A 24,577-nucleotide genomic window follows, 5' to 3' on the forward strand; every position below is an offset into this window, starting at 1 on the left:
AAGATGGTGGGATCAAAATTTGCATACAACACACCTGACTCTGTTGTCCACCACAATGCTGTACCAGAGAGTGTTGAAGGCCAAAAATAATTGCAGCAACAAAGCACAGCATGTAGCTCTCTGCAAGCGAGTAAAGGGGCTGCGAGGGGGCTTCTCCCACAGCGACAACCACAGGTGACTCTCACACAGCGCTCTCTGCAGCTCACACCGCATAAGGCGGGGAAACAGGCGAAGCGATACTTCTTCTGAAAAAAAAAATCAAACATTCGCTCAGATATCACCAGCGGTTTGCGTGGCCGAGGCCGACTGCCTTACCCGAGGCCTCCACTTCGATTTCTAATTGACCGTCAGTTTTCTCGTTGTCGACCGAGAGCCAGTCATCAACCAGGAAGTAGTAGCTGCTTCCTGTTTGTAAGTCCTTAACCAAGACGTACTGCAGCATCCACGCTGGGGACAATCCTGAGGTACGGAAAATAATTTCCATGAATATATTTGACATAGAAAGCTCACCCTGTTGCGGCTTTTTTAAAATGTACTTACCCTTGTTGTCATGCCAAATCCGTATTTTCCACACACTGCCCAGGCTGTTGTCCGTAGCAATATGGAAGATGTCGAGGGCGTTGCGCGTAAAGGCCCCCTTGCTGTCAAGATGGCGGTGTCCGGTGCGGCCCTCACGCCCGTACAAACTCATTCCTACATGAGCTGTTGTGCCTGAAATTGTGGAGGCAAAGTTGAACATTGGTGCCGGTAATATGATGATATGTCGCCAAAACGATAGTGTCATCACTTCTGTCTATCATCATTATCATCAATCTGAAAAATGTTAAAATCATACCTGTCGACCTCGGCCAATTGTTCCCCTTATTTATGATTGCAATTCCACTTAAGCGATAAAAAAAATGTACAAATGCAACACGGCACATATTTACTAACATAGGGCGAGGTGGGTTAGGGTTAGGTTTTTTTTTAATTTGAGATTCTGTTGATGTCGCTATATGATGCGGACAGCTGGAGTGTCTGGGTACATTGCTTGCTGACGCCCTATATTTATAGAGTAAAAGGCAAATGTGTGAAAGGGGAATGCGCACATCATGCTTAAAGCCTGACAATATTCGCAGTCGACGATGACGTTTTCGTCTGCTACCAGTGGGCGAGACGACCCGGATTAGAATAAAAAAGTTGTTATATGAGGTACACCTTTTGAAATTATCAAAAAACTTATAAAATACTGGAAAAACAAAAGTTGACAGGTACGGTTAAAATAAATTGTACTCCACTCTGCAGTGCTATTTCCTAAACCAAGAAGTGGAATGCCCATTAAGTGTCCCATTAACAGAAAACCCAGGGTGTGATAAATCACTACACAACACAAACATATGGTGCATAAATAAATCAATTACTTTAGGCACCGGCTTACTTCAAAAAAAAGATTATCGGAGTGCAACATGCATTAATTCCTAGCTTACCTGCCCCACGAGTCCAGCCGGTTTTGACTTGAACCTCATATTTAAAAAGTCCATCCGTGCCACACAATGGAACCACACCGGCTCGGCGTAAGTCCAGTTGGTCTAACTTGTGCAAGATGGCGGCAGCGACAACATAACTGAGCAAGCCCAGCACGCACACCAGCAACACCACCAAGCTAGGTGGGCCGGACCGCATCTGCCAAACATGAGCGCCGCTCGGTTTAGATCTCCTTTGACATCGCAGAATGTTTTTGTTGTTGTTGTTGTAACTAGTACTTACCGGGACTGAAAAGCTGACCGCATGAGGCGGTACAAAGAGGCCCGCGGCGAAAGCGGTGAGGTGTCTGGTGCGACAAACGGCTCTGCTGGAGTTGGTTTCCGCCAGGGGCACCATGCCGTCCGTCCGCCACTGTTTCTCGCTCTCGCAGAAGTATTGGCACAGTGAGGCAAACAGCCCCACCTCAAGATGCACGCCGCCGTCTGCCCGGTAGTTGGGGTCGCAGGGCGTGCTCACGTTGATAAAGTAATCCAGCGTGGTGTCGTACTTCCTGATGAGCAAATGGCAGAAATGTACGTTGATAGTGATTTACATCCGTGTGAGTGTTAGGGGTCTAAAATGAGAAATGAGGGTTCTCACTCGGGGGATAGGAAGAACGTGTATGTCCGATGGTCAAAATCTTTGCTTCGGGTCATGCTGAGTGTGATGCGTTTTCTCTCGGTGCAGTTGAACTCATTTGGCTGCTCGTGGGAATGAAGGTAAGCTTCGATGTATGGCTCCTCAGAGGGTTCGTCATTCGTAATTTGGCTTCCAGCATCTATGAATAGGCATTGACTTTATTATTCATTCTGGCAGCCATTGGCCAACAAACTTCATAATGCAAGCTGATTGGACTTAACCTAATTCACAATGTCAACTTGATTAAAAAGACACAAAAAAGTGACTAAGAAAAAAGGAGTCGTGACTCCTTGAAATCTTTAGTGAGCACGACTAATAGGGAGCGTACTAACCTTCCAAAGCGGTGAAGTTGAGCTGAATAAAGAGTCCAGCCTGCCTGTTGCCGTTCCCTGTGATCACTCTGACGATGACCGAGTTGCACCGGCTGATGTTCACAGTTCCGGCTGTAGGCACGCCGCCCGCGCCCGAAGAATCTGCGCCCAGTTCTCCGCCAGTGCCGTTGTTAACGGCGACAGTGATGGCCAGATTGTCATCTAGTCCCGAGATGGGAATCTGGGTGCCGTTTTCGGTGCGAAACTCCATGGACGCCACCTCGGTGGACACGGTGTAGTTGGCTACGTAATTGAACGGGAAGGGGTTGGACTCCAACTATGGAGGAGAGAAAAAAAGGTCAAAGTTTCAAAAGGACTGTGCTTTTTGCAAATATTCTCATGCATTTCTATCGTACTGACTCGGAGAAGCAACTGCATGACACTGTTTCCTGCGGCCGCTCTGCCCAGACTGCTGTTGAACGCTCGGGGGATGGAGAACCGCTGGCATTCTGGGGAGAATCCACAAGGTAACACAATGATGACACATTGATCCTGAAATCTCTCCCTGGAGTTTAGTTTAGTTTCTTCAGAAAGCAGACGTGAGCCATTGGTCCACACTGAATAAAAGAGGCCCACCTGGACTGCTGTTGCCGTGGTAACACAGCAGGCTCTGGGGGTCAGCCAGTTTCCCTGTGGCGGCTATCTCCGTTCCCCTGAGGACGAGGGGTTCCTCGTTCAGGACGCGGCCGTGCATGAGGATCAGCATGAGGACCGAGGACAGGCTGTAGGCTTTGGCGGCCACTCTCAACGGATGGGGCTCGGAGGAGGAAGGGGAGGGGTCCAAATGGACGCCTCCGTGGTAGGCGCCAGAGGGGGTCAAAGGGGAGGTGGAAAACACCGATGGGGAATCCACAAAAGGGGCTTGTAAGTATGATGCCGACTGGCTGACTTGGTGGATCAGATCACCTTGAGTTTTGGAATAGAGATTGAGGAAAGAAGTGAATAGAATGGAATTCGCTCAATTGGGATTTGCACTCAAAAATATGAGATCATATTTTCATTCGACTAGATGTGTTGGGTGATGAAAATAAAAGTTTACAAGTAAAATATGTGAACAATTCTAAGTTCACACCCAAATGGCTTAGATTCATTCGTATCACATTTTCTTCTGGATAATATCCCAAATAAACACCAGAAATAGCATTAGAATTGGATGACATTGTATGTGATTTTCCAAGATTTCCAATCTTTTTTTAAGCATTATTACATATTTTCCACCAATGGCATTAAAAATATACAATTGTGTAGACCTGAAGAAACCCAGACAGAAAACAAATTAACTTTTTTCCAGGCTTAATTTTCAATTTGAATGCCCCTGTAGTCATGTAAGAACATTTAATTTGCACTAAATCATAACCCGAATACAGCAAACAAGACATGCACAAAACACACGCATATCTTACCCATGATGTTCAGTATGTTATCCGCTATCTCCGTCGGCGTGACCGTTCCCTGCTTGGTGTCATTTTGCAGAATCTCTAACATGGACTCGAGTTTATTTAGTGTACTGTTTTGACATTCCTCACAGATGAATTCCCGACTCACCGCCTAAAAAAAGCACGCAAGAAGCAACAGCTCATTCTTTCGTGCTCTTATGGCCCACTCCCTTCTTTCCTTCCTCGCCTCGCACTCACCGTGCACTGTGCCAGCGCAGCAGAAGTTTGCTGAATGTCATTCACAGTGTTCAGATCCAGCGCCGTCAACGCTCGGGTAATGTTGCTGCGGACCCTGACTCGGTAAAGCCGCTCTGCTGAAAACCCCCGCTTGGACTCCCCGCTTTGTTCATACTGTGACAGCGTACATGACATGATTGTGAAAGGTTAAGTGCGGAGTAAGACAGATGGATGCATTGGTTCACATTTTCATTTTACGCCTCTCCTACCTCATTCAGGACAGTAATAAGAGCCAATGAGAGCTCTCTGACCCTCTGGGAGTCTCCTTGTTCCAGCAGCTGTTTAAGTGTGCTGTCAGTCAGTTCAAAAAGCCAATGAGGAAGGCTACTGTACTCAGGTGGTGGATCTGGCAACACCACTTCAATTGACCTGTGCACAAAAGACAAAGTACTGTAATGAATACTGTATTTTTTTGGAACGACAAATCACTATTTTATCATTCTTGGCTGGGCCTGCGATTTAATAGTCAGATGTGCCTATGGTGCTTTTTTTTTCACTAGGTCTCTAATTCCAGAGCTGGCAGAGTTGTTCAGAGGTGATACCGACGATCAAGAGTTCAATCGATTTGGCAAAAATTTGGACTGAGGTCAAGGGATTGCTATTATGATCTGAATATTTGTAATAAGTACCATTTGCAGACATTTATTTAGCCTCTTTCCTTCCATTTGATTATTATTGTGTGGTTGTCCTTGGTCTCCGATGAAACAAAATTCCCTCCCCAAATGGGACTATAGTACTCCGGTTGCCATTTATTTGTGCATTTTTCCTCCTTTTATATTTTTGGCCAGGTAAAACATATACTCAGGTGCAAGTTATATTTATTAAACTGTGATAATTGTAGTGTAGTAATTTAATTCATGGCCTTAAAAAAACTCTGCAGTCATGTTTTGAGTTACAATGAAAATACCTTTAGTTATTCCTGACATCGGTTGAATATTGGGTTAATCATTTATCAATGTGATCATCAGAGTTTAAATGAGGTTCCATAGACAAGAGAAAAGGGGAACAAGCGCAGGACTCAAACCAACTACACCCATCATATTTAAGCATTCTCAAACTTGAATTAAATAGTTACTTGTTGAGGGCTGTGATTGTCGCTCCCTGAAGATCCTCCACTGTGATGGAAACAGCGACCCGGTGTCGAGCCGAACTGAAGCCGGGGGGGAGGAAGGCCGAATGCTCTGTGCTACTGCCTTTGTAAACACAAAACTCCTCACAATAGTCTTCCTTGCAGCGAGTCACCAACAAACTGTAGAGTAAAGGTGTCTCCGAGACTCCCCGATCACTGTAACCTGGAGGAAGGGAGGATTAGTGATGTTGAGAGTGACAGATTATAAATTCAAACTGGAAAATCAGAAACCAAGAGACACGTGATGTGTGCGAAGAACCAACCTGAGCAGTTGAAGTGCACCTTTTCCAATAGTGTTCGAATGGACAAAGCGCCACCATCTTCATCGCCACTATCCCATCCCGAGTCTCCTGCTCTCAGGTGACACACCCCGCCGGCCGGAGGCGTGTTGTGGTGCAACGTGATGGAGGCTGCACCCTCGCCGTCCAGCATGTCGTCGATGACGTGGAGAGTGAAAATGTAGGAGTCTCCGTGGCGAAGGGCACCCTGTCGCAAAACCAGGTTCATAAAGTCCTTTCCTGTGGTGGTCGAGGTCGAGTCCAGGATCAGGGTTTCGTTCTGAAGTGTTATGGCAGTCCATCTCTGTGAAGAGCAGAAACAAATTTAGATTTCACACTTGCACCAGTGCAAATATCCGAAGAAATTTAGTGATTAATATATATTTTTATACTGTGTACAATGTTGATTATATGTATACAATAATCCCTCGAATATTGCGGTTAATGTACCCGCGATAAATCACAAAGTAGGGTCACCCCTATTATAACTTTTTTCTTCAGTGCTGAGTCCTAGTAGCAAAAATGGCTTCCCCTTACGAGTTTCAGCGTGGATTTTCAAATTTTTATGAACTTTAAAAAAAAAAAAAAAAATACATAGGAGAAAAAAAATCGTAATGAATTCGTGATAAGTGAAGACGCGATAATCGAGGGATTACTGTACACCTGATACAATCAGTTGTGAGCGCAGGCATCCTATGTAAGCACGTGAGGTTGCTAAACACATTTAAGCACCGAGTGACTCAGCAAGTATTTTGCCTTTTCCGATTATTTTCCACTTTTAGCGATGAGACAACTTATTCTCTCTGGCTTTACTTAAGCAATGACCTCAGTCTCACACCCACTCACTAATACCTGAACCAGAAAAATAACAGTGGAGTCAAAGAAGAGAGAAGGGAGGGAGATGCTGGAAACAATGACCTCACTTGCCGTCTGTATGCGAGAGCGACCTCATTTCACCCAAACAGCCAGAAAGGGATAATGAGAGTTTGTGTGTTCCATTGTGGCATGTGTGCGTGTTTACCCCGCGGTAAAAGCCTTGGCAGTTAGTGCAGGTTCCTCGGAGGTAGACATACGAGTTCTGGCTGACTTCGTAGATGGACTGGGCCCTACAGGACACACACTCCAGATACACCATAGGAATGTGACCACTCTGGACCAGCACCTGTCAGCAAGCGGCCGAAAAAGCACAGTTGAGAAATTTACTCACTACCAGCTGCTCCAAATTTTAAATGGCTTGAGCATCCATCACCATAAATGGCAGCCAAATGAGTTAGTGGGTTTTCTATGACTAGAATCACTTCATCAGAAGATATATTTACACAAGGTGCCAACTCACAGTTTGCGTAGTGGACTCTGGCGTCATTCCATCTTTGCTGATAGACAGTTTGAAAGTGTATTCAACATTTTCCTCTAGCTCAGAACCAGATATTCCCAATACGGGATCGCTGTATCCCAAGCCAAAGTTCAGGCTGGAGCAGTGTTCTGGACCCTGTAACAAGAGGTAGGCAATATTATTGATGTATTGCTAGATGGCGATATGAAGTGAGTGACACATTGCAATACGACGTTTCCATTTCCAGGAGTGCTTAAATATATTTTTTGTGTTTTTAGGTTTTATTATTGTGCAAAATAGGAAATTGATTCACGCACACCACACAAAAACAAAAACATCCCCTGAAAAAGAAACTCCTCATTTTATGGTCTGAACCAAATGACCAAATGCATAACTTATTTAACCACAACAGTAAATTACTGTCGAACGACAGCATGTCTTGTGGATTTACAGTTAAAAACTGCCATGTAGATATTTCTTGTGGAACTCAATTTCCATTAAATTGAAGACAAATGTGCAGTGAAAAAAAAGACGAAAAAGGTGAGTCACACTGTTAAGCGGCATACATATGTCATTGTTTAAGCGAGCAACAGACGGCATTCATTTAACATAAACTTTTTAAAAAAATGGTACTTATGTAACAGTGGGGATGTGCACTAATCCCATCATTAGGAGAGAGGTTTTAATAGTGAACATTAATGCATCTTAATTACATTTACATGTGTGAATACGAGTGCTAATTTAAAAAAGTTCCTTAAAAAGTCCATATTGAATGCTTCAAGTAACATGGGTACAGGCTAATTGGTAGCTGCATTAACCTAATTGAAAGTTCTGAATTGAATATTTGGAATGTTCTCATTTAACGGACAGGCAGAAGGAATTCACGAGACATACATTATATTCCTAAAATTTATTACAAAGTACATGCGTGAACTCACCTTTGATGTGCTTTCACATTCCCAATGGTAGTTGAGTAGTGACTGGCTGTCAGGGTCCATATTGGGGTCGTAGGAGTGCTCTGCACTGAGCTGGAGGTCTTGGGTCCTTGACCACACCCTGTGGGTTCCACCCTCTATGATGGGCATCAGCCTATGAGAGAACAGCAGAGGGCATTGTATGAAACAAATATGTTAAGTAAAGTATATTTTGCACGAAAACAGTGATCCTCCAAATCAAAAACTTGACCTGATATAGAACATTTGAGATAAGAAAAATCTTTCACTGACCTTTCAGCCATGATGCTAAGTTGTAGACAGGCTGCTTTCCTCAACGGCACACCTTCATACGATAGAGAAAACACCAGAGTGTAGTTCCCTGTAGCCAACGCCATCTTGGGCAATGACAGCTGTAGCCGGCGTACATCCACTTCCGCCGGGAGGGGGATTTCTGTCTGAGGCAATGGCTGAGAAGGAAGGCGGTCACCGCTGTCACAGGATGGCTTTGTGACTACTTGCCATAAATACTGTGCTCCATATACAAAACAGCCTTTCAGGTCTACGGTGGCCTCAACAAAAGTGGGCTGGGATCTCCAGATGGCGAGGCGGGGAGCTTGAATGACTTGTACCTCTGGTTCCTCACACTCCAGGACACTGATATTGACTTCAACCTGGGCCAACACCCAACTCACCAGATTACTACAGTTGACCTGGCAGAGTGGAGGAAAAAAAACACTTGAGTCCAAACCGCAATCGTTGATAAGGACCAATCCGTAGGCCATTTATTAAACATACTTGGACCAAGTAGTTTCCTGGGTTCTGGTACACATGGCCCACAGTTGTAGTGTTGGTGTTAACTGGAGTAGAGCCATCATTAAAGTCCCAGAAGCACTGTAGAGGATTTGATCTGGGAGTGACGGAAGCCACCAAAGTGACAGTCTTGTTGACCAAAGTGTCCCGAGGTGTTGCATATAGGACTGCCGCCGTTAGCAGGTTTTGGACAAGGATGTGCTTGGTGATGTTCTGACCATGTAGTGCATTGAAGGCCCTCAAGTAAATGGTCAATAAACCTGCCTCTTCTGGGATGTAGGACACCTGCTTTTGACAGTGAGAAAAATCACCATGTGTCTGAGCTTAACAAGTGTTGACAGATCGCAGCTATGTTTTTGCAAATTCAATTTTGGAACACTTACCTCCTGTCCAAAATGCGACGTCTTGTGGAGGTGGTGGAGATCAAAAGTCCAGAGAAAACGAACGGGCTTGCCCATGACGATGCTGGCGGTAAATAATCTTTTTACACCCACGGGGATTGCTGCTGTGATTCCGTGGATAGACAGTCCATGTACTGGCTCCATTACTTCAACTTGCAGGTGTCTAATCTTGGAACTTACCTGGATTGATATAAAACTCACTCATAAATATCAAAGTCAGTTGACATACCTAGACAGCCTTGCATTATTGGGGATCAGAAAAGTGAAAGAAACAATTAGCAAAATACTCTTACCTGATTCTGAGCACTGAGGTTGACCATGTAGGTATCTACCCGGGTGAACACGTGCACATAGGTTTGGTTGAGTTGCGGTGCAATAGTGGCATCACCGCTGATGTTGAGGATCAGCTCAACATTTGAGCCCGCTGCCATTGAAATTGTAAACTCCACCCTCTCACCGATCACTGCAATCTGTTTACTTGCCCTCAGCTCCAAGCCCTGAATTTTGTCCTGAACAAAGAACTCCTTTGAAACGACTTGCTCACTGATATCATTGGTGGCATTCAGCGTAATCATGGCCGTCTTTGGTTCTGGGAACACCACCGACGTGCTCTGTCCATTCTCTGTCGTTCCCTCAATTGTCCATGTCCATGTCACATTGGTGCCTTTCACCACCTTTCCATGGAGTATGACAGGGACCCCTGTTTCTAAGTAACTTTGTTTAATGGCATCGATTGTTGTGAAGCGAAGCCCAGAGATCCTTTCCTGGACGCTGACCCTCTCAGACACGAGCTTGGAACTAACTTCATTAAAGACCTCTACGGTAACCAGATAGAGGCCAGGACTTGGAAAAAAGTGAGTCCTCCGGGCCTCTTTCCATTGCATATTATCTCCATTTACAAACCAGCGGTATTGCAGGTCTGAGCCCTCCGAAGCTGATACAGACAGATTAGTATGAGCATTGACAGCTACAGGATTGTTGCTGATCTGCAGATACACTTCTCCGGCTGGCTCTAAGAAGTGGATGGTTCTGTTGACAGACAGCTGACCCAGTAGGTTAGCTGCCCCAAGGATTATGAGACACGGTCCCGGTGTGGCGAGGCTGACCTCTGTGCTCTTGGCACTGATGTTGTGCCTGGAGTTAATGGGATCTAGCTCATTGATGATGTTCCAAGTAAAAGTCATGTTGGTTCCTTCTTTTAAGTGCGCATGAAGGTAAAGAACACGGTTGGTAGCAAAGCAGCATCCATCCACGATTGCATCACCACCTTCTTCCGCGTCCTCCTCGGCTATGATATGGAGTCCTTCCAATTCACGTTGAACAAAGAGGAAGATACTGGCTTGGGCGGTCCCTATGTGGTTCTCTGCCGTCACAATAATGTTGAAAGTGCCAACTGAGCGGAATGTGTAGAACATGGTGTGAGTCCCAGGAATTGAGGTGCAGCGGTCACACAAGATCCAGGAAAATAGGATATCATCTCCCGCCAGAGTTTGAGCTTCAAAGTGGACCGAAGCATTGAGAGGAACATTTATGAGACTGGAGTTTACAGTTAAGCCACGAATTGGTGAAAGCACAGCCACAGTTAAAATGCTGTGATTCCTACTGACAGAGTTGACTGCAGTCAGTGTGATGTCGTAGTTTCCAGAGATGTTGTAGGTATGAGTGGCGCTTTGCCCTTGCAAAATGTTACCATCTCCAAAGTTCCATGTGTGATTGACATCAGGAGATGAGAGAGGGGTTGTGAATAAATAAGGCTCCTTAAGTGTAAGGTAATTGTACTCGGTGCCATTATGGAGAATAATAATGGGCCCAATGGGCATCTGAACCTCAATCAGAACACTAGAATTACTAGTGGAGATGTTATTGGAGACAGTTACCATGGTTTTATAAAGACCTGGATTTTTGTACGTTGCCAGGACATTCCCGGAGCCGTGGATAAGTACAGGTTCTTCCCCCGTGTCAAAGTCCCACCTGTAGCTGTAGGTAAACTGCGGTTCTGCCCTGACCTGTAACCTGATCTCTTCTCCGACAGCATAGTGAGTTTTCTCAAGGTTGAGGTGGATGCTGGTTAAGGCTGGCTCTACACACACCAAGTTGAAGAAGTGTGCTTTGGAAGCCCTGTTGATCCCACCAGAGAGATTAAGGGAAAGATGGTAGTTTCCGCTGGTCTTGTAGGTATGTAAGACTTTGGGGTTCCCGAGGTGGACCTCATTTGGGCTTCCGTCTCCGAAGCTCCATTCAAAGAGAGTGGATGAAACATTGCCAGGCAGCCATGCATCAAAGTTGATGGGGGTCTTTTCTTGGACACATCCGGAAGGTTCTACCCTGATAACTTGAAAGACATAAACCTGCACCGTAAGAAGTGTCCAGCCAGAACTCACGGCATTTGAGGCCGTTACATTCACCGTGTAATTGCCATCTTTAAGATAAATGTGCGACACCCGGGGTTCGGCTGTAGTGTAATTCCTGCCATCGCCCATAGAAAATGTCCAAGTGATGTTATTGCCAGATGCAAGGTGGGCTTTCACTATAGTAGGACTATGCAATTCTGAAGGAGAGGAGCTCTCAGCTGTCAATTCTTCAATCTCTTCAAATACAAACAGCTCAGCGCAGGCCCTGGTGTAACTGATGGTGTTGTTTACAGACACGCAGGCATTGAAGGCACCGCTGCGAGTGTATGTGTATGCCACTCGCCGACCTTGACACGGAGCAGAATCATCTCCAAAGTTCCAATCATAGTGAATTCCGTAGGGTGAGGGCAAAGGGTGAGCTTCAAAATATGCCGATTTGCTAGTTAGGAGAAGTTGGGGTTCTGTTTGTATATCAACACGAGTGAGGATGCTGTAGACACTCATATTTATGCTTTGACTGATGTTTTCATAACGATTGGACACTGAGACCAGGGCACTGTATATTCCTGGGGAGACAAGGTGATAAGATAGGGAAAATTATGAATTAATAGTTTTATCCCTTTCCAAATGATGGATATGGTAGTACCTGGCTGGGAGTAGATGTAGGTAATGTTGTTGGTTAAGAGGACCTGATGAGGGGAGTCAGGCTGAATTAGGGATGGTACGTATGGAGGCTTGAATTCAAACGCTTTATATCCCCCATCACCAAAAGACCACCTGTAGGAGTGGAGATGTAAAACAGTTGAAATCTGCACAAAGTATTTGATGAGAACATGCACACCTTATAAGCATATTGTTAAGGAAAACAGAATAATGAAAACAATAAAAATATATACACCAAATAATGATTAATAATTTCAAAAATAATATAATAATAATTGCAAATATGATTTTTTTAATCATGAAAAGTGTCAACTTTCGAGTTGTTGTCCACTGGCCAATCTTTTTTTCCATTTGTCTTTTTACATACATGGATAAGTGTGTCATGCCTGGGAGTGCAAGTTTAATTTAATTGTATTTTTTGATAAATTGTCCTTTGTGTAGTGAAAGGTGCTATATATTAAAAATTTGATATGATTTAAATTATCCTTGCAAAGGCAATGGAGAGTTTGGACGTGAAGAAGTGGAAATTCAATAAATCGCATTGGACCAAGACCGTTCGCTGCAATGGGAGACGAAGAGAAAAACTAGCCCGCAATGAGAATAGCGGTTATACGTGGATGGAGGAAAGTGGAAAAAGTGGAAGAAACCAGAGAAACTGTACTGGGGAAAAAAAAGCAAAGTAGCAGGGAAAATTGCAGTCAGCAATCTTCTCAAACCACACGGTTATAAATCTAAAGTTGTGAGTGAGAGCAGAAAAAAAGCAAAGAGGAAGGTGGCTAGTAGAAAGGGAGCGGGAGTGATACTGAATGTATACAAATAGAAGAAAAGATCCATTCATCCATCCGAATCCCCCCCTTCCATACCGAAAGGTCGCCGCCACAGACATGTCCACAAGCACAGAAGCGGTAAATGTTTGAGTGGAGCCTTGAGGGACTACATGTGGTACACCCCTCACTGCGAGATCGGTCATGGGCTGGAGGTGGTCCACGGTGACATTGAAATGCTCTCTGAGGCTGCTGATATGGTTCATAGCCGTCACCTGGAAGAGACGCGGCTAAGGATTTGAATTCCGGCATGACGTGTCATGACAATATTTCTTTCACTGTAAGCGTAGCCCGCTGGACGGCATAGATACGGTTTGAAAAATCGAAGGAAACTCACTGTGAGCCTGTACACGGCGGCATCCTGGTAGATCACATTGAGGACTGTGTTGTAATAGGTAAAGTAGGGCTTCTCATCAACGGTCCATTTGAAGGTGGGATTGGAGCCTTCAAGAACGGATGCTGTGTAACTCTAATGCACAAATAAAGAGGAAGATGAAGAGGTTCGGGGCAATAAGAAGCAAAGTGACATAACAGCAACTACTGGCTAGAGGTAAAGATCAAAATCCAAGGACTCACCACAACTGAGTCCATCAGCACCCTTTGAGCAGGATAGGGATGGACCACCAGTCCTTTTAGTGGTTCTTCCATATGAACAACCAGGGCCAAACTGGATTCTGTCATATTGTTATAGGCGTGCAGCTCCACATGAATAAGGTCCCCTTGCTCCTTGGCCACCAACTCTAGATCCAGTATTGCGTACAGGCTGGGTTCTCTGACCTCAGTGCCTGGCTGCCACCTCGGTTTGCACAGCATGGGGCTGGATAAAAAATTGGAAGGACAGTCTGGCTGAAAGGTAACGCTGTGGTTAGTTCCCCGTTGTGAGACTTTCGTGGTATATCGGGACTGGACGTGGAGTAGGACGCGAGTGCTGTTGGGCTGAAGATAAAGGCTGCCATTCCAGAGAGGTGGGTGCAAAATGGTTAAGCCCAAAGGAGGAACCACTTGCAATGGGCACGATGCTGAAGATGGATATGATGGTTCAGCAGAGCTCACCTAGACAGAAACATTAAACCAAGTCAGTGGTTCTTTTCTTTTAGAATTTATGAAAGCATTAAAGGGCACTTAAACCAAAGTTATCGTCAAATTCCTTCTTTTTCTGTTCCAGACTTGGAGGATGTTTAACATTCCACACTTCAAATTTAAAATGAACTACATACAAATACTAAAACATGTAGTTTGACAGTACATTCACTTGTCCTGAAACGAATCCAAAATTTGCAACCATATTACTGTTATTATGACAAATATTGAGGAAAAAAAAACACGTAATTAACATTTTACCATAGATTTATAAGATGAAATAATTGAGCCATAGCTAGTTCATTACGTATTGTTATTCCTGCACATATAGAGCATGAAATCAGAAAAGAATTTTGACATACATGTTCTCTCGATGATCTTTAAAACCTCCAGACTACTGAGGGACTATGCAGTAACCTCAGTCTCAGTCTGCAGAAGGACCTTGTGGATTTCCTGTGTGTGGCTCCAGTTTTTTTTTACCTAGGTCTACAATGTCTTGTGTGTCTTTTGTCTGTCTCACTACTGCAACCAAGAAATTTCCCAAATACTGGATGAAATAAAGTTCTAACCTAACCTAATCTAATCCTGGAATGACCCATGGGTAAAAGTAGCTAGTAGCTGTGTGGGAGGTCCACCTAGATGTCTACAGTATGGTTCAAATACTGGCTAGGATCTGAATAATTTGATGTTGTTACCTGCAGAGTGTAGAGCCCTGGTTGGGATATACCAGCAGTTAGCTTTGCTCCTTCCAGCAGGATCTCACTTTGTCCCACATACAGCACTCTGATAGGGCACACCACTTCCTCCTGCCAGCCTCCTGCACTAGCCCCTGGCTGTGATTCCAGGGTCAGACGGGGCCGAGGTGGAAGACCGTGGCCAGCTGAGCCGTCTGCAGTTTCTTTGCTGTTGTTAATGGAAATCCACTCCGAATGGTCGACGACAAAAACAGGCTGCCGCCACAGTGAATTGGGGGAGGATTGGCAACGAAGAAGAGATGCTGGACCGGCATCATGTTGAAGGCCAATGATGTCACCAGGAGAAACCAAGAGGTCTTCTAACTGCTCTTGCAACTGGGGAAAATTGAATTTAGGAGCGTGAATGTCAAAAGTAGATAAATAATGTCACTGCCAGTCCAGGTATGTGTAAATAATTCTCAAAATATGCAGAGTGGTAGTGAATAAAAGAAAAGATAATTGTCTAAATCAGTGTTTAAAACCTTTACTGAAGCAAAAGACTAATTTAGATATTCGTTTGAAGTCATGACTTAGTATTTTACACAGGATTCATTTTTTTGTCCGTTTTATGGCCTTTCAAGTTCCGCAGCCAGAACCAAAAATTGTGAACAATTTGGAAATGTTCATGTTACTTAAGTATTTTTATATGAATCGTTTATTCTTTCACAAAGGATTAAGCTAAAAGGAATTCAAAAACTAAACATTCACCGTTAAAATGTGCTTCAAAGAAAAGTATTCTTCGAAGGACTGAGTTCAGGTTTTTAGTGTCTACTTTATTAAAAAGCTAAACTCGGCACCCCTTGATTTTGAAGCGGAATGGCAAACAGCTGCAATCCCTTAGCTGTTTATCTAATCTCCCCGTAAACAATGTCAAATTCAATCTGGAAGTCATTAACTATTTCCATTTGAAAAAAAAAAAATCACATTCAAAGACAATCACCGAAAATTATGACTCTGGAGTAAATAACTCACCAGAACATTTGCAGCTGGTCCTGCAGGCAGGCTGAAGGCCACCTCATCTTGTAGAATATATTGGGGTCTGCGAGCGCCAGGTGGAAGGTTGTGAGTTTGGGTGCAATTAGGACAGGAGGACGGCGGACAAGGAATAGAAAGGTCCAGGCATCGTTTTTGGAACGGACACCATTGTTGTAACCGTGGGCAAGATCGTGGATCAACGCCGTCGGTGTCATCCGCAACACAAATCGCCACTGGTGAGCAAACTGGACTGTGACAGCCTAAAGCAGAACATAATTCATTTTAGACTTATCCTAATCTTTACAAAGTATACACCGGATTTAATGTGATGCAATAACAAAAATGGGAAAAAACTACTTTCATAAAGATGAACATCCATTTTTATTGACACCATCATAAGCATGTACTAATTTAATTCGCTTATCATTGTGGCAGTTTAATGTGGTGTCAACATTGACTTTATTTTGGGGGATAAATTCAAGATTCATCCACAATAGTTGAAAATCTGCAATTTAGAGAAACTGCTGTATTTTAGGGGCAATAAGTCACTTTTTTTCATCTTTTGCCAGTGTGTGCAACCTATACTTAACTTGGGCTTACTTTTTTATTTTTATTGTTTCCGCGCAGACAGCCAAAAGAGCATACCCACTAAGTCCAGAGTTACAACAACGTGATACGGAAGATGATAACTTTTTAATTAGGAAGTGATTGGACGTGAAATGGAGACATTAACAATTCACGTTAAGTTGTGTAGGCTACATATAAAGTAATCAGAATAACTTCCATTTGATTGCTATGACTATAATGTACTATAACATCTGTTTCTTATTGGTCTCTGATCAAATAAATAAAAAAACCTGACATTTTTTTTTACACTTCAACAGACGATATAAACAAAATGTTGGTTACCTATGTGGGAGGAATATAAAAATCGTATAATCGTATAATTCCAGATGGACAAGGAAAAGGGCAGGAAATGTTCAACCTTTCTATTTTTCTACTTAACTTAGGAATCTTTTGTACCTAAGGTGTGAGCGCAGGTGCATTTTTTAAGTGCTTGCTGATGCGCAGCAGGAACGTAAGGCTGTTTTTTTTTACGGGTCAGTTATGTGTGAGGCTCACCAGGCAGAAGCAGGTGCAGGCCAGGATAATCACATTGTGGTCGGTAGACTTGGAATCGGACGTGGACGTGCGAGTTACGCTCCTGCATGACGAACTCGAGGGAAGACAGGCGACCTGGCCGAACAAAGCTCAGAGCTGGGAAGAGCATTAGCTGTAGGAGAAACATGGGAAAATAGAAATATGTCTTGAAGAGACAGATTTGAGAGATACAATTGGATAAAACTACTATTTCTCCTCACCTCTACGCCAGTGCTGGCTATTTGTGCAGTGGAGAATGGAGCAACAGATGTTCGAAGCAATGGATTACGGGAGGGAAATAATGCCAGGCCCACCATGTAGATCCCTGCATCTGGAACTCGGACTGTTAGCGTGAACAAACAAAAACAAATTGAAAAAGAAGATGAATCAATGGATGACAAAAAAAAAAATGAAAATTAAACATTTCCAACTTCAAAAGTCTAAAGAAGATGTTTAAAAATTTCCCTGTAAGAATTAAAACAAAAATCGGTTTATTATACCTCTAACAAAATGCATTTGTTTTCATTTAATGCACAGAAAAAAACATTGAAATGTGAAATAAGTGGGAATTATGTAGTGTAAAGATACCAAAATTATTAATTAGCAAAATTGTCAAAATTGGAAAGCCAAAAAATGATATTGGTGCAACACTATAGTATTAATAAGCATCTTCTACATTTGAAAACATACCTTGAGGACTGTACTGACAGACAAAGGCACGCTTGGTGTTGCATGGGTGCAGACTGGTCTGAGCTCGCTGATCAAGGGAAACACAAAAGTTGCCACGGGAGACTGAGAAACGAGGCTGCAGGCCCTCCTCTCCGTTCTGGGCTTCAGAACCGTTGACCCAGCGCAGCCTGCCCGGGGAAGTGACGTTGCTCAATCCGAGCCATACTCCTCGTTCCCTGGCAATGTGCGAAAAAGGTTACAAAGTGATGAACACATCAAAATGTTCGGATTATCACCTGTCGTTAAGGTTAAAATGTTAACAAAGGGGGGAAAAATCATTGGGGGAAAAAAGACTACTACTAGTACATTGAAAAAAGGCTGATTGATTAGAGGCAAATTGCAATCACCAAATGGTGCCAATTTATGGCCAATCAGTAATGACTGGGCTGCTGAGTGCAGTGCTCGACAGTCTCCTTTGATTGCGGTTCAGTGGGGTGTTACACTGACCTTTGCAGTTGGATACTTATTTGGCATTTTCACAACATGGTTTCACTTTTTTGCTTCTTTTTTTCCTACGCACTTTACTTAATGTCACAATATGGATTAAAGAATAAATGGTGAGTAGCACTTTGTTATCTATTTTATATTCAGTTATCTATTTATCAAGTGCATCCCAGTGGAATCTCTTGTAATGAATTGGAATGAACACGGATGAATTTTCTTTTGGATTTTCTACAAGTGAGAGAAAATGAAATAAAACCCAGTAGGCCACAAAAAAAACAATAAAAGGTGGTCAAGATTTCCGACTTTAACGTCAGAATTCTGAAAATGACGTCAGTGTAAAGACTTTAAAGTCAGAATTCGGAATTCAAATTCTAAAATCAGAATTCTGACTTTGAAGTCAGAAACTTGGACACCTTTTTTTCTTCAATGGCCCTTCCATAAAGGAATCAGTCACAGTAAAAAACATATCTACATATTTGGCTCATTTTGTCTGGCATATAGTCATATCTTGAGAAACACTGAAACTGTGTTTTGCCCTTTTTGGGATATATTGTCCACTTTTCACATTGGTCAAAACGAGATCTGAAGTGGACATGAAATGGCAATAGGGTGAAAAAAAGCAAGTCAGGGGAAAAAGGAATTAAAACATTTCCTTATGTAAGCAAGGGGTCGATCGGCATGACAGATGGGGGGAAAACTCCATTAGAGCAGGTTTTTCCTCTCTCTTCCACTTCAATCTAAGACAACCTCTCAATCCAGACACGCGCACACACACAAACACAGGCACCAAAGCGTGCCCTCACACACGAATACACTTGAGGTCTCTTCCTCTTAGGGAGTCAAAGTTATCACCCAGCTGTGCTTTTCCAGATGTGGTGGTCTTGACCTTGAAAGCTAAACACCAAAGATGTCGTCTCAAGTGTAACGAGACGACTCCAGTGTATTATACCTTGTATAATGCCCTTCTTTTAATCTACTTTCCAAACAGTGCCAGTGCCAGTCAACGTTAAACACGCTCCTTCACGTTTTACAGTTTGACAAACACGAGTCGCCAACGGCGGCATTGATGCAAAAAGAGATCTCAAAGATAATGCTTAAAGACTTCATCTTGGGTGGAACACTCACTGTGTGACTTTATGAGCCAGCAGGTTGCGCAGCGTGTCCCCTCTGACTATTGCCAGATCCCCACCGCGGTCTAAACATTGTCGGCGAGCATCGGTCCAACTCATCTCCCCTGGAACAATCTGGAAACAGCACGAGGACTCCATGTGGTAGACCCCATCTTTTGGACAGTGCGGAGAAGCTGGCACAGGAAAAAAAAAAAAAAAGATTGTTTATTTCAGTATAAGGATCGGCCAAAAGTATTTAAATTCCTTTCTTTTGGCTTAAAACTTCAAAAATCTGAACTGGCTATTAAAATATCCATCAAAAAAGTACATTTCAACTTTTATAACGCTATTCATCAAGTAAATTTTTAATTATAATAAGACAATGTAAAAGTGAATGTCACAATTCACCTCATTTTTTTTAATTACTACACTTACAATGTCAGAAAAATTATCAGACAATTTTATGCAATACAGCACAATAAATTCAGACCTAGCAGACAAAACGCAACAAAACGGTCCATTAGAGCGAATTTGAAACATTTTAAAATTTTAAAGACATTTTAAGACCTTCCATAGTTAAAAGGTATGATTAGACTCAAGTGAATTAAACCGTACCTGTCGACCTTGGCCAATTGCTCCCCTTATTATATGATTGCAATTCCACTTATTAAGCGATAAAAAAACCATACAAATGCAACGCGCAGACATATTTATACTCACATAGGGCGCACTTAAAAGTCTAAAATTTTCTCCAAAGTGGACGGGGTGCCCAATCAGAAAGCACTAAAGATTCTGTAGATGTCGCTGCATAACGCTGACAGCTTGACTGTCTGGGTACATTGCTTGCTGACGCGCTATATTTATATAATGAAAAGGGGGATGTGACTGACACGCGTGCATATATCATGCTTAAAGCATGACAATATTAGCAGTTGACGATGACGTTTCCGTCTGCTACCAGTGACCGAGACAATCCGGATTAGAGCCGAAATGGGTAAAACGAGATCGGTTTAAAAAAACAACAACAACTGTACTTTAAAAAAAAATCCCGTTCAAACGTTGTTATACGGCGTACACAATTTGAAATGATCAAAAAACGTACAAAATACGGGAAAACGTATACGTTGACAGGTATGAATTAAACAGAAAAGAGGGAAAAAAACTTTCTTTTTCTAGCCTTTACCCACAAACACTCAGTTGGGGGTTGTGATTTTGCAGACTGTCTCTGTTTTTTTATATTGAATACTCTCTAATGCCATCTGTCTAATATATCTGTCAGCCCTGTGGTTGACTAGTAAGGAGTCCATAGTTCAACTTGCCTCTTTCAAAAAGACTGCCATGTCGCAACAACTCACGCTTTCCATCATTGTAAAGCAAAAATGACTTGAACGGGCCATCAGTATGACATAAAGCTAACATGTTATGCTGCAGGACAAACTACCCAGTGTCCATTCTGTCCTGTACATATTTAACATACAGTGCTTGTGCTTTAAGACCTAGATTGATTTTGATGGCGTTTTTCCCCTTACCTTTAGCGACCTGCACGTCATCTTTCAAAATCTTCCAGTCAACATCGAGGCCAAGAGCTCCCCAGCTGACAAGTGTAACTTCCAGGCTGCCATTGACGACAGTAAGAGGAGGGCAGTGCAGCTCCAGTTTAGGAGGCAACGCTACCGATACTTCGCCATGTGCAGATACCTAAACGTGCAGAATTTTCAAGTGAATTAAAAATGTAGAAAATATATCCCAGCGTGGTCAATCTCACCTCTTTGTTCCCGGCCCAGGCCATCACACTGACCGCATACTGTCCTGGAAGTCCGTATTTGTGCCCGGCCGAGGTGACCTTTGTCACGGAGGTGTTGACGCGAGGTGAGAGGTCACCAAACTCCCAGGATAGCGCTACCGGCGTTACGGAGGAGACGGCTGAGAAATTGATGCTGTCGTGAACACTTTGCAATGGGAGGGCTTTCAGGAAAATGGAGAAGTCTACTGCGAATACATCATGGGCTAGCGCCCAGCCACACTCCTGCAAGCCATACGAGGAAGCAGAGCATCAGACACAGTAAAAAACACTTTACTGCAAAAAAAAAATCTATTGGCACTAACGAAACATATACATTCCGTAAAATACAAAAAACTTGAACAACAGACGTAGTAATGAGTCAGCGCGTACCTTCATGACAGTGGGATTGGTGCAGGCGGCAGAACATTGAGATTCACTGATGAAGTTGGGCTCAGAGTTTGTACTACAGAGACACTCCTGCCGGGCTCCCAGTCCGCCGTAGAGGTGCGACGCAGAGAAGCACATGCTGTTACATTGTTCGCGGGTAAAGTTTCCCGGCGTGGATGACGAGAAGATGACCAGCTCACTCCGGCCCCCTCCTCCCCTACTGCTGTCCTCGAGACAAGCGGCATAATTCAGTCCTGCAAAATAGACCACCTGCCTTAGGAAAGGTCTCTCTTTACCTCCCCAAAGGACGAAAGCCTTTGGACTCTGCAAAAACTATTCCTGAGATCCAGGATTTACAAGCGAAAGGCATTCCAGTGGTACCTTTCTTGGCTTATAGCTGTGTTGTTTTGTGCAAGCTTTGTCTTAGCGACATTAGTTACCAAAAAAGGTGTCTGAATTTACACCTATATTATTCTTATCCAAAGGTGTAAATAAATATTCTGCTGTCAAGGAATTGGAACACCAATCATATGCCCAAGAATGCATTATATGGTGGAAAGGTGGAAGATCAAAAGGCACCCAAAGTGGAGAAACTGAATAATTTGGAGGGAAAAGACAGGAAGATCGTCTCGCATTTGAGTGCTATTTTTTTTCGTACCACAGGTGAGCAATCTGACGTTGAGCAGAGGTTCGTGATGGAGCTCGGGAGGGTGGTTGCAGAGCCTGTCATCAGGCCTTCGAACCCGCACCCCTTTATCCTGGAGCCAGTTGACCAAGTGGAATAGCTTACAGTCACAGTCGAAGGGATTGCTGCTTAGATCACTGCAGAAAAAGAGGGGCACAGATAGGTCCAAACAGGGTTTTGAAAGACGAAACGACTCTGCCTGTGTGAATTTCTGAGTGAAATACTTAATAATAGAATACAGATGGTAAGAGACAATTAGGGCTACTTACATTTGTGTTAAATTGCATAGGTCATCGCATATTATTTCTTCTATTTTTGTGATTTGGTTGTTGCTCAAATCACTAAAGGAAACAAAGCAGAAAATCCATGTTAACATCGGGAGAAAATATGTTTGTGTCGCCGACTTCCTAACCGTCATTTTTAATGGGAATGATACTCGGAATAACTAGTAAACAGACAAACTAGAGTCAGCAAGATGTGAGTCACAGTATTTTATGTGGCCCACAAAACTTTACTTATGGCTTTGGGCTCATGATACAAGCCAGCAAGTGTTCATCTAAAATGGCAGGCCAATGTGCAGAGTGAAAAGAAATAAATAACTGAATTCAGGATTCAATCAGCCTGTCTGATCTTTCAGATGAAGTCAAATCATGACCAAATTCCATTTGTAACTTTTATGGCCTTAATAATTCAGGCTGTTCTTTTGAATCGAATGCTTTTATTGTTACTGAACGGAAAGTGAACTGTGAAATTAAAAACAAGGTACGTAACGAAAATGCATACCATTACTCCCCTAGTGACAAGAAATCAACACGGGTTCCCGTTTTATAACTTGCTTCTGGCATGAGGACAACGCTAGCTACAAGTGTGACACTACGCTTCTCTGAGATGCAAAGCATGAACATTACTCATACGTAATTCAACAAAACTTTTAAGCCTTCATCCAAAACAAATTTACAATTATTTTATTGGTTGCCTGCATCTTATAATATGAAATCCATCAACTTATATACAGGAACATCTGCACCGGACAGAAGATTGTTGTATCTACAGTATGTACAGAGGTAGTTACGGAAACAGTTCAACTAAACCCTCTTTTACTCCAGCAAAAATGTATTTCTTTCCATCTTCTTTATTCTTCCCGCACAACCTCCTCCTTTCCACCCTCCAGCCCAGCAGGCTACATAAGGGGGACATTGTTGTGGTGGTTTTGGACAGAGCGCATGGAAACCACCACAGTCATCTCTCATTGCACACATTCACTCAAACATTTTTAAATTGGTAGAAGAAATAAGCTAATGGACGGACGCATGAAAGGGGCCGTGTGCAGACGGCCTGGAGCTGTAAACTGTAATTTAGCTTAATTGTGGTTCAATTTGTTTGATTAGTGGGTGCGCATGTGTGTCAGCATTTAAATGTCTCGGTGTTTCTCTTCCAGCATATTGTAAGGCCCTCAACCTTTTTTTTCTCCATAAAGAAGGTACACAGAAAGACTTTCTTAATAGACCTACACATTAAGAAGTGAAAACAAAAACAAATACACAACTCACCATAAGACTGATTGTAATGTTCTAAAGAATTCTAAAGCTCAATTGTTTGTAGTGCAGCCTCCGTAAATCACCCTTAAAATAATTTTCATTTGGTAACTCTCATTTTCATCAAGTTTGATGGTATCCAATCTTGAAAAATGATGCATATGATATGATGTAATACACCTGCATACAAATGTGTATTTTATTAGATTTTTTTCCCAACGAACTATATTTATAGGTTAACAAATAGTATTCAATGGTGTTCATGAAATGTCCAAGTACTGTTTTGAGACACTATGCCCCATTACAATAACAATCGTAGAAAAATACACATACCCACGCACACACAAGGTCTTAATAATAATAATTAATAATAATAATAATCGGACATAGGCTTTGTCATCATCATTGACTCGACAAAAGCCTAATTGTCATCATACCCAGAAACTGCGTATGACAAAATTGGTAGTGCTTCTCCACAAGGTGCGTTTTCCCGGCAAAAGACCCAAATAAGTGAAAATAATTTCAGACTCCTAATTTGGAAAAAGTGGATGCCACTGTCCAGCTATCTATCCCCAAATTTCTCTTCATATACTTGTTTAAAATTGTACTTACAGGACTGTCAAAGGCCCACAGCAGAATACCCCACTGGGCAGGGTAACAATCCTGTTACCTTGTAGATATCTAACAAAATGGAGAGCTACATAAGTGACTGACTGGTGCGCAGTTAACATTGTAATGAGCACAAACACATGTTGTCTGTACTCACAGCTCTCGAAGGCCAGGGAGTCGATTCAGCAAAGTTGTATCAAGGGAGGTGATGTGATTCTTGGAAAGATCTCTGCGAAAAACAAAAGATTTATCCTAAGGCTCGTCATGCAGTAGAAGACATACAACATCATATACGCACAAATTCAAATATGTGTCAAATGTAAGTAGTACGCATAATTTAACTACAATTCATATTTAGTACTTAGAAACAATACAATTACTATGTACTATGGGACTATGATTTCCATTTTCACAATAAATTAAATCAATAGAACGAAACATTACTCTAGTCATAAAT

The 24,577-nt window shown here is 42.8% G+C and overlaps 1 protein-coding gene across 3 annotated transcripts in view; it reads right to left on the reverse strand.

The window, feature by feature from the left end:
• pkd1a (polycystic kidney disease 1a) overlaps positions 1–24,577 on the reverse strand; it is a 51,727-nt gene that overhangs the window by 16,940 nt on the left and 10,210 nt on the right. For 2 of the 3 annotated variants that reach the window (XM_077605636.1, XM_077605635.1), the window contains 38 exons: positions 24,278–24,349; positions 24,124–24,192; positions 22,246–22,317; positions 21,950–22,113; positions 21,295–21,545; positions 20,887–21,147; positions 20,651–20,819; positions 19,138–19,315; positions 17,530–17,744; positions 17,061–17,182; positions 16,822–16,972; positions 15,697–15,959; positions 14,686–15,060; positions 13,487–13,963; positions 13,248–13,379; positions 12,950–13,125; positions 12,070–12,200; positions 9,366–11,989; positions 9,055–9,252; positions 8,657–8,959; positions 8,153–8,571; positions 7,865–8,015; positions 6,930–7,082; positions 6,615–6,755; positions 5,579–5,897; positions 5,262–5,478; positions 4,396–4,555; positions 4,148–4,300; positions 3,917–4,061; positions 3,090–3,419; positions 2,874–2,962; positions 2,475–2,790; positions 2,104–2,281; positions 1,747–2,014; positions 1,467–1,662; positions 541–711; positions 316–459; positions 35–245 (listed from right to left, as the gene is read on the reverse strand). In XM_077605636.1, coding sequence (XP_077461762.1) covers positions 35–245; positions 316–459; positions 541–711; positions 1,467–1,662; positions 1,747–2,014; positions 2,104–2,281; positions 2,475–2,790; positions 2,874–2,962; positions 3,090–3,419; positions 3,917–4,061; positions 4,148–4,300; positions 4,396–4,555; positions 5,262–5,478; positions 5,579–5,897; positions 6,615–6,755; positions 6,930–7,082; positions 7,865–8,015; positions 8,153–8,571; positions 8,657–8,959; positions 9,055–9,252; positions 9,366–11,989; positions 12,070–12,200; positions 12,950–13,125; positions 13,248–13,379; positions 13,487–13,963; positions 14,686–15,060; positions 15,697–15,959; positions 16,822–16,972; positions 17,061–17,182; positions 17,530–17,744; positions 19,138–19,315; positions 20,651–20,819; positions 20,887–21,147; positions 21,295–21,545; positions 21,950–22,113; positions 22,246–22,317; positions 24,124–24,192; positions 24,278–24,349 — 10,164 coding nt within the window. The remainder of the gene's footprint in view (positions 1–34; positions 246–315; positions 460–540; positions 712–1,466; positions 1,663–1,746; positions 2,015–2,103; positions 2,282–2,474; positions 2,791–2,873; positions 2,963–3,089; positions 3,420–3,916; positions 4,062–4,147; positions 4,301–4,395; positions 4,556–5,261; positions 5,479–5,578; positions 5,898–6,614; positions 6,756–6,929; positions 7,083–7,864; positions 8,016–8,152; positions 8,572–8,656; positions 8,960–9,054; positions 9,253–9,365; positions 11,990–12,069; positions 12,201–12,949; positions 13,126–13,247; positions 13,380–13,486; positions 13,964–14,685; positions 15,061–15,696; positions 15,960–16,821; positions 16,973–17,060; positions 17,183–17,529; positions 17,745–19,137; positions 19,316–20,650; positions 20,820–20,886; positions 21,148–21,294; positions 21,546–21,949; positions 22,114–22,245; positions 22,318–24,123; positions 24,193–24,277; positions 24,350–24,577) is intronic. The other variant, XM_077605637.1, reaches the window with a different exon arrangement.

This window comes from Stigmatopora argus, chromosome 7 (genome assembly GCF_051989625.1).
Source record: "Stigmatopora argus isolate UIUO_Sarg chromosome 7, RoL_Sarg_1.0, whole genome shotgun sequence".
Classification (NCBI taxonomy): domain Eukaryota; kingdom Metazoa; phylum Chordata; class Actinopteri; order Syngnathiformes; family Syngnathidae; genus Stigmatopora; species Stigmatopora argus.